The following is a 10371-nucleotide window of genomic DNA, read 5'->3' as shown; positions in this document are numbered from 1 at the left end:
ATGATCTTGAAAAATTCAATTTGGCTGCCGCAAAAAAAAAAGGCTGAATGGCTTGAATATATTATAGTATATAGTTGTTCCACTACTATATCCTGTACTAAATTTTCTCATCTTTCAAAAGAAAGCATCAGAATCGTCTTCCGTAGCGTACTTTTTAATGTAGAGCCAATTTGAAGCAACAGAGTCCGAAACAAATAAAAAAGTTCTGTAACTCTGTCATTGTTGAAATTCGAACATATGCGTAGGAGGATTTTTTTCATCAAATATGATCGTCTATCACCTCCTGAGAGAATCTGGATAAATTATTTTTTTCATGTGAGAAATGTGTTTTCTGACTTTAAGGGGATGAATCAAAAATCAAAACCCTCTTTTATTTTCAAAAAACGAAAAATACATGCAAAAAAAACAAATAAAGAAAAAAAAATGTTTTGACTCGATTATCCGGAGTGAAAAAAAAAAATCAATACTCCGGATAATCGAGTCCGACCTGTATAAAGGGTGTGTCACATCAAATTGCATCACGAAAAAAACGCTGTAGAAATTTAATTTTTAGGAATTATATCTTCAGCTTTCGCTTATAATCAGATAAGAGTGTATAGATCACGGTGGCCATGCTTCGCTGTCAATTTTTCGTATATTTGGAAAAATGTCGTCGAACGAAAAAGAGCGTCGTGAATTAATCCTGTGCGCTCATTTCGAGAATCCGGAGTTGTCACATCGGGACATCGGTAAGATGCTGGGAATCGTCTAATCCACGGTCAGCAGAGTACTAAAACGATACTTCGAGAACCTAACCATCGACCGGAAGGTGAAGAACGGCAAAAATGGATGCTCCGTCAGTGAAAAAGATCACAAGCACGTAGTTAAGCAGTTTAGACGTGATCCGAGAAGTTCGGTCCGGGATGTCGCCAATAAGCTGAATTTGTCAAGTTCATTCGTTCAGCGGACCAAGCAGCGGGAGGGCCTGCGTACATACAAGGTTCAGAAGGCTCCTAACCGCGACGAAAGGCAAAACATGGTGGGGAAGACGCGAGCCCGGAAGCTGCACACCGAAATGTTGACGAAGCCGCATTGCCTGGTAATGGACGACGAAACCTACGTCAAAGCGGACTTTCGTCAGCTGCCGGGCCTGTTGTTCTTCTCCGCAGAGGACAAATTCAGCGTTCCGGAGGAGATTCGCAAGCAGAAACTATCCAAGTTTGCCAAAAAGTACATGGTGTGGCAAGCGATTTGCTCTTGCGGAAAGCGGAGCGCCCCCTTCGTGATGACCGGCACGGTAAACGGGCAGGTTTACCTTAAGGAGTGCCTACAGATGCGCTTACTACCACTATTGAAGCAGCACGAGGGCCCGACCATCTTCTGGCCGGATCTCGCTTCGTGCCACTATTCAAAGGACGTGTTGGAGTGGTACGAAGCCAACGGGGTCACCTTCGTGCCAAAGGAAATGAACCCGCCCAACGCGCCGGAGCTTCGCCCAATAGAGAAATATTGAGCGATTATGAAGCAGGCCCTCCGGAAGAACCCAAAAGTTGTCAAATCGGAGGCGGACTTCAAGAGAAAATGGATTTCTGTTCAAAAAAAACTACAACCTGACGTTGTACAGAACCTTATGGACGGGGTAAAGAGGAAGGTGCGAGCATACGGGCTTGGGCTCGAAGTATGAATAAAAAGAAAATGCCAAAAGTTCGAGATAATAGTTTTTATTTTACTGTCTAAAATTTTCAAAAGGATTGGTCTACTGGGCGAATTTCTACAGCATTTTTTCCGTGATGCAATTTGATGTGATACACCCTTATGATAGTGGATATCTCATCATATCGAAGAAATCACTTTGATGAAAGGTGCGTTATAAAATTATTTGTGTACGAATGCCGTAATCGATAGTCGATTCTAAATTGCGCTGGGTATTTCCTTGGAGGACTCGAATCCTCCTTTGAACATTAATAATCTCTATTGGCAAAACGAAGTGATATGATAACCACATTATTCGAAAGAAAAAATGCAAAGTTTTCTGCCAATCCCCTTTCAACCTCCAACATCTCTTTCTCCCGTTTGTCGTTTTTCAATTCCATTTCTCCTCTGCAGTCGGACCTAACGGAGCATTTAGAGAAAACTGAGGTATCGATGATAATTCGATACCGATGGGTGCCATTGACTATGGATTTGATAGAGAATAACACGATATGATATGGTGGAGTGGATATTATATAACATATCAATTTTTTTTACGAATACTGCAATCGATCGTCGTTATTGGGAAGTTGGAATTGTTGGGAAGGGGGTCTTATTTTTACTGTGTAATTCCGAGGAGGGATCCAGTCCTTCTCAAGTGTTAATAATCCTCCCCCGGATCAACGATGATCCCAATTGTCGGGACTTGGACAGTGGGTACTATTTGCGCTGGGTATTTTCGAGGAGGATTCGATTTCCCCTTTGAGCATTACTAATTCTTTTCCGGCTAAACGAAGTGGTATGATAATCACTTTATTCGAAAGATGAAATGTCTAAGATTTATATGCTTGTTACTTATTTATTGCTAAGTCAACGTTAGTCCTACGTCCACTTTGCGGTTATATCAAAGATATAACCCACTTCTAGTATTTTCTTGCATATAATGTGTTTAGGTTTTCATTTCACCCCCCATATATCCCAGTTAGACGTAGTCTCACGCCAAAAGATTTTTACCCCATCCGGTACAGATGAAAATGTGTCAACACTGGGACTAACCACCTCCTTCGTTGGATCTGACCTTTTTTTGTCTCCACCAGGTCCGTTACAAACACCTTCTTTGTTGGACTGATATCTGACATTCTAGCACTCATGATCCGACCAAAAAAAGAAGAGACTTGATATTGATTATCGAGAGATTACCAACAAATTCATTGAGTATTTCGGATAACCGTGAAGGCCATATCAACGGTTCAATGTTTAGCAAGGATTCTGTCTTGTTGCTCACATTTGAGTTGTCCGATATTGACAGCTTTGAACTTCATAAAAAGGCATTACGGTACAATCTATTTATTAGTTTGAATTATCGATACAGATTAAAAAATGAAGAATATAGGTTGATAAAAACTGAAAAACAACAACCCTGTATTAACTTGCGTATGTGCTTTATTCTACTGGCACTGTGCCAGCAGAATGTATCGCTTAGCCGATAGCTAATCATTCAGTGGACAACTCATCGATAGCCCCCAAGCGTTTGGATTTTTATTTTCTCGGCAGATTGGCGTGCGATTGGTGCCGTGCGTGCGAGGGATCAGACTGCAGACTGTCCGTCCGATAAAAAGTTATTAGTGTGGACAGTGTTTGCCATCTATCCGGGTGATAACGATAGTGATGTTATGATTTGGATTTACTGCAATTTAACCTAATACGAAATCTATTTGAATCCACCAAAATTGAAGAATCGTGCTTTTGTCTGCAAGTTGCAATAGTCAAACTATTTTTAAACTTTCGAAAGTGCATCAGTGCATCCAGTCTATGCGACAGATATTAATATGTTACACAGAATAGTTGGGAGCCGTCGCTATCACACGTGAAAGGTGGACTCGTAACTTGGGTTATGATACACCACATCACAATATCAATACGCCGCGTCTCCGTGCTTTCTAACCACTTGTCGCGAATCCACGGCATAGATAAAGGTTCTGGACGGTGGAATTGATAGCACCCTCACCGATTGCCAATCGAAGATCAGTTGGCTGATAGTTGTCGGTGTATCCACAGTAGGTCGGTCCCCTGAACTCCCGCGCTATTGAGCAGTGACAAGTGTTCACTCGGTTTGTATACTTGATCCCAATCCATTCGATTGCTACCGACCACTCTCGCATGTCAAGTGTCAAAATAAATACTCATCCGCGTGCGATTCTTCACTTTTTTGAGAGGTGAGAAAAGGGTTTAATTTATCAATTAGTCAGCTCTCGCGCATGAATGAATAAATAGCTAATTTATTGAGTGCGCTACATCCAACCCCTTCTCGAAGCTGTTGAGTTCAAGTGAGACGACAATTGTACCGTGAGAGGGTACCACTCGGGCCGAACAACAACCGGTAAATATGTGCAACAGTGGTGCTTCTGGCAGTATTCCGAGTGGATCAATTCTCACGGGGAACCTCGTGCCCCCGTTGACCAGCTACGATGAGTACTACGACTCGAGCTGGCAGCTCATTCCGCCGGATTATGGAGCGACCGAGGAGGAGTAAGTTATTATCTTCATTCTACTTTTTTTTCCGTGATGGATTTATGGTACCCCCCCAATAACCAATTGGTTGTTGAAGATAACCTGTTACTTATCGGTGGTGAGAGTGGACAAAATTTGGACAAAGCACGAATTTTTGTCCGGGGCTTCCCACTTGAGCCGGTAATTATTGTCATATTGACGGGAAGCCGAACATGATTTGCCGCAATAGTACTCGAGCAATAAATGTTGGGATCAATGGGAGCATTTTGAAGTGGCGTCTTGAAAGCCTCTCGAATGCATGCTGATTGATTTTGGCTCCCGGTCAGGTCGTAAATTTTGGTCAGAGGATTTTGATTTGTTCCGATAGGAACTCGAAAAGTTAGTGGTGAGATAATGCGTATTCACTGGGAAGTGGGTTATTTCATTCTGTATAATCGTATTTGAATGGATTTCTGATGGAATTTTCGAATAGATTTGCAACCAGTTGAATTGTGAGATGACCACGGATTCTGAAAGTATTGCTGCTTTGTCTTGTCAATTTGTGGAAACGCTTATGTCTTGATTGCCTTTCTCGGTGTCTGGTGTTGCCTGGTCTCTTCTCCCTGGGATTGGTTTTAGATGAGCCATATTATGCTTCACAACGCGGGTTGTTCCTTGTGGAATACGTGACGTTCATATGACTTCGTTACAACTAAAGTATACATAATTGTAGAGTACCATTTAGTTTATTAGTTTGAGTTAATTATATTGAATTCCAAATCAGAAATAATAGTTTTTCAGTTTAAGATAATTTTCTTGTTTGTGTGTGTGAGTGTGTAAAGTTTTATAATGGAGGATAGTGGAGGTTCTCCAGAAATGTAGACCTCACATTCAGAAACCCATACAAACAAAGAGACTGGAAAGAAACATAAACGCTTCAGTGATACGGAAGATGTTTCTTCTGGGGACGAATCTTCTCATCCTACCAAACCCCCCTAGAAAAAAGTTGCAAACCTTCCCCCCAACCCTCCAATACTCCCACTTCCCCTATCCAACCATCGACTCCGCTTCCCCCCTCTGATGTTCCTGATCTAACTCAATCCTCGCCCTCTCCTTCCACTTCTGTTATCTCCGAACCCCGTGTTAGGGTTTATCCGGACAATGCACCTGGCACTGGTCCTTGGGTTGTTTTTTCCGGCCCAAACCGAATGGTAAAACTCTGAAGGTCGTACAGATTATGCCGGATCTGAAAAGATACAGCTCTGTTTCCGAAATTTCCAAAGTAAGACCGAACGAACTGCGAGTTGTGGTGTCCGATCGGAAGCAGGCAAACGAGATTGTTGCTGATAAGCACTTCATTCTCGAATATAGAGTATTTATTCCCTCCCATAACGTGGAAATTGGGGGCGTTATATCTGAAACGGGTCTGACGTGCAAAACGGTCCAAAGTATGGGAGTTGGCAAGTTCAAGAGGCTTCCTTCGATGGAAGTCAAGATCTTGGAATGCCGCCAACTTGGAAAAGTCACCCAGGAGAAGAAAAGAAATTTACGCCGTACGACTCGTTTCGAGTCACTTTTGCTGGTGCCGCCCTCCCTGACTACGTTATGGTGGACAAATTGAGGCTGCCGGTGCGACTCTTCGTGCCAAAGCCCATTGTTTGCAACAAATGCAAGTCAGTTGGTCATACAGCAGCTTATTGCGCCAACAAGGAGCGCTGTGCCACTTGCAGAGAGCAACATGAGGGGAAATCCTGCAGTGCGACTGAGCATAAGTGTCCATATTGCGGGGGATCCCCACACGTGCTCTCATCTTGTGAAACTTACAAGAGTCGCTGGGATAAACAAAAGCGCTCTTTGAAGGAACGCTCGAAACGCACTTTCGCGGATATTTTAAAGGGCGCTTCTCCACTGACCCACCAACAACAACAACAACCAATCTCCACACACATTGTCGTTGCCAGTTGATGAAATGGAAGCGGACACAGCTAGCGGGGTACACCGTTTATATTCAAAGGGAATCCCCGGCGCAAAAATGTTACCACTCCCACAGTTCAAGAACAAGTCCCCCCGGTGACAACCCCTGTTAGCTTGCCTAAAAAATCGAGTGCAGCGGACAAGCAAAATCTTGGACCGTGATGACAGATACGGAGGGGTGCTATTGGGGATCAACAAGTGCCACTCATTTTTTCGAATTGACCTTCCACTTATTGGAGGGATCGAAGCTGTTGCTTGTCATGCAAACATCAGAGGCAAAGACCTCTGTATAGTCAGCTTGTATTGGCCTCCGAGAGCTGCGGTTAGCCGCAATCAACTTGTTGACATGTGCTCACTCCTTCCTGGGCCACGATTGATCTTGGGAGACTTCAACTCTCACGGAACTACCTGGGGGGAACAGTACGACGACAATCGTTCACTGTTGATGTATGATCTTTGTAACAGCTTCAATATGACCGTTTTGAACACTGGGGAAACAACACGTGTACCTAAACCTCCTGCTAACCCAAGTGCTCTTGACCTCTCGCTTTGCTCGAATTCACTATCGTTAGATTGCAAGTGGAATGTAATCCAGGACCCCAACGGCAGTGACCACTTGCCAATCAAAATTTCCATCACCATTGGGTCGAATTCTTCTGAATCTATAAACATGGCATATGACCTCACAAGACACATTGACTGGAAAAAATATGCGGACGCGATTGCTCTAGCCATCAATTCCAGAGATGGTTTGCCTTGCCATTGGAGGAGTATAACTTAATTTCTCGTTTGATATATGACAGCGCGGTTCGCGCTCAAACGAAACCCATCCCAGGTTCCACCATTCGCCGAAGGCCTCCCAATCTATGGTGGGATAGCCAATGTTCCAAGCTTTATGTAGAAAAATCGAATGCATTTAAAGCTTTTCGGAAACGTGGAACCCCTGAAAATTTTCAAACGTATTTAGCCCTTGAGAATCAGTTCAAAAATTCTATCAAAGGGAAAAACGTGCTTATTGACGAAATTTCGTGGGAGGTTTGTCACGAGAAACGTCAATGAAAAAATTATGGAAAGTGGCTCGAAACATGAGAAATCGCTCTTCAACGAATGAAAGCGATAAATATTCACATCGATGGATTTTTAATTCTGCACGGAAAGCTTGTCCCGATTCCGCTCCCGTGCAAAAAATTTTTCAAGATATACCAAGATATAGGTGCGATCTTGATTCCGAATTTTCGATGGTAGAATTCTCTCTTGCTCTTCTTTCATGTAACAATTCTGCTCCGGGATCGGATCGAATTAAGTTCAACTTGTAGAAAAACCTCCCTGATGTTGCGAAACATCGCTTGTTGAATTTATTCAATCGGTTTCTGGAACATAATATTGTTCCAGATGATTGGAGACAAGTGCGAATTATAGCTATTCAAAAACCCGGAAAACCCGCGTCCGACTTCAATTCGTACCGCCCAATAGCAATGCTGTCTTGTATACGGAAATTGTTGGAGAAAATGATCTTGTTTCGCCTTGATCGATGGGTTGAAACGAATGGCTTACTCTCAGATACACAATATGGGTTCCGCAGGGGCAATGGGACGAATGATTGTCTTACGCCGAAAAAAAAAAAACAAATGGCTTCAGTATTCTTGGACATAGAGGGGGCCTTTGATTCTGTTTCAATAGAGGTTTTGTCAGACAAATTACACTCTCGGGGACTGCCGCCTCTATTGAATAATATGTTATATAACTTGCTTTGTGAGAAACATTTGAAATTTTCTCATGGGGATTCGACTGTAAGTCGGATCTCCTACATGGGACTCCCCCGGGGCTCATGTTTAAGCCCCCTTTTGTACAACTTCTTTGTAAGCGATATTGACAATTGCCTTACACAAAATTGCAACCTAAGACAACTTGCAGATGATGGAGTGGTGTCTGTCGTAGAATCAAACGAATCCGACCTACAAGAACCCTTACAAGATACTTTGAACAATGTTTCAACCTGGGCCATTGGCTTGGGCCAAAGAAAACAGAGATGGTGGTTTTTTCTAGGAAGCATTAGCCAGCAAAACCAAAGCTTCAACTTTTGGGTAAACCGATACCTTGGGATCTGGTTCGACTACAAATGTACTTGGGGGGCCCATATTAGGTATTTGAGTAAAAAATGCCAACAAAGAATAAACTTTCTCCGTACAATTACCGGCACCTGGTGGAGAGCCCATCCCGAAGATCTTATAATGTTGTATCGAACAACTATTCTCTCAGTGATGGAGTATGGCAGTTTATGTTTTCAATCAGCTGCCAAAACACAGTTCATTAAACTCGAGCGAATTCAGTATCTTTGTCTCCGTATTGCGTTGGGATGTATGCCCTCAACGCATACCATGAGTCTCGAGGTTTTGGCAGGCGTACTTCCACTAAAAGATTGCTTTAATTTTTATCTCTTCGGTTCCTCATCCGGTGTAAGGTCATGAACCCAATAGTGATCGGAAATTTTGAGCAGCTGATCGAGCTAAATTTACGCTCCGGATTCATGAGTTCATATCATGAATTCATTTCCATGCAGGTTGTTCCTTCTTCGTATATTACCAACCGTGTTTGTTTTCCTGACTACATCAATTCCTCTGTGCATTTTGATCTGTCCATGAAGCAAGATATCCATGGAAATTCAGATTATCAACGATCGAGGATCGCTCCATCGACCTTTAATGCAAAGTATGGGGGTATAAATTGTGATAATATGTACTTTACTGATGGGTCCACTATAAACGAGTCCACAGGATTTGGAGTGTTCAACAAAATTTTCAGCACCTCCCATAGTCTTCAGTTTCCTTGCTCAGTGTATATTGCTGAATTGGCAGCAATACACTGGGCGCTGGACAGCGTCGCCTCACGACCTGTTGAACACTATTACATTGTAACGGATAGTCTTAGCTCTGTCGAAGCTATCCGTTCAGTGAGGCCGGAAAAGCACTCGCCGTACTTCCTTGAGAGAATACGAGAAATTTTGAGTGCTTTATCCAGACGCTGTTATGTCATAACCTTTGTCTGGGTCCCTTCAGTGTATTTATCAGTGTCAAATCGCTTTCAATGAATTTCAGTCTTTAGTCCGCAAAAATACCATCGCTAACTGGCAACGTAAGTGGAACGAAGATGAATTGGGCCGGTGGTTTCACTCGAGTATCCCTAAGGTTAGCCTCAAACCGTGGTTCAAAAGTCTGGACTTGAGTCGGGACTTTATTCGCACCTTCTCTCGACTCATGTCCAATCACTGTTCGTTAGACGCGCTACTCTTTCGTTTCAATCTTGCCAGCAACAATCTCTATGTTTGTGGCCAAGGTTACCACGACATAGACCCTAGAGACCGACGTGGGGCTCATCGTGTTAAGATGGAACCTTCTGCGGGACTGAATACTTTTAACTCTTTGCGGTCGTTTTTCTGCTCTCAGCCACCACAGCAAGAAACCATGCTAATCTTGTATTTTACTCAACCAAGTATCAGTTTGTGCGTTCCCTAAATGAAGCTTGATATCTAGTGAACATGTTCACGAATCAATACAGTGATCCTATGAGTAATAGATAACGGTACTCAGTATCAAACAAAGTAGTCACCCACACAAGACAACGCACAGTGCGTTGAATGCATAGAAATGTGGGACAGAAATCATAACAGCAGAATTTAGCCATTGTAACGCTTTGGTGTGATCGAAAAGATTGTTCATAAGTATCAGAACTACTGTTTACATAAATGTCTCATGTTGTTTGAATAATCGCATAAGTGTCTCAAGCGACAAAATCTTTGTTTATTCAAAGTGGCAAGTTCTGATCATTTCGGATTCGCAGAAATCATCATTTGAGTATCTACCGGTGCAAATTATGATGAAGTAGTTGTTTTTAAAGAGCAGAACAATTGTTTGCATAATTTGTTGTCTTATGTCATCTGAATAATCTCATGTAAAAAATCTTAGTTTGTTGAAAGTGAAAAGTGCTAATCTTTTCGGGTATATATTGCTGGCATTAATTATACATTTATTCCATTAATGGCAAAAGTGTCTCATATTCAAGGGATAGTAAAAATAAAATTATGTATTGACTTACTCTTGGAGACTGTTTCGAAAGATTTCACACGTAGACAAATTATAAAATAATTTTTTTTTATAAAAACATCACATTACAACACATTGTTAAGTTAATACACAAAACAAAAAAAAACAAAAAAAAATAAAACAATGTTTATTTTTC

The 10371-nt window shown here is 42.2% G+C and overlaps 1 protein-coding gene across 2 annotated transcripts in view; it reads left to right on the top strand.

Annotated features, from left to right (window-relative positions):
- Positions 1–3719: 3719 nt before the first annotated feature.
- Positions 3720–10371, top strand: part of LOC129769218 (homeobox protein vnd-like) — a 41583-nt gene continuing 34931 nt past the window's right edge. The window contains exons 1-2 of one of the 2 annotated variants that reach the window (XM_055771325.1): positions 3720–3887; positions 3986–4200. In XM_055771325.1, the coding sequence (XP_055627300.1) occupies positions 4058–4200 (143 nt within the window). In that variant the 5' untranslated portion in view covers positions 3720–3887; positions 3986–4057. Of the gene's footprint in view, positions 3888–3945; positions 4201–10371 lie in introns of both variants that reach the window. The other variant, XM_055771324.1, reaches the window with a different exon arrangement.

Source organism: Toxorhynchites rutilus, chromosome 2 (assembly GCF_029784135.1).
Source record: "Toxorhynchites rutilus septentrionalis strain SRP chromosome 2, ASM2978413v1, whole genome shotgun sequence".
Taxonomy (NCBI): Eukaryota; Metazoa; Arthropoda; class Insecta; order Diptera; family Culicidae; genus Toxorhynchites; species Toxorhynchites rutilus.
Note: the sequence above shows the minus strand (reverse complement) of the source record. Positions and strands in the feature narration are given on the sequence as shown.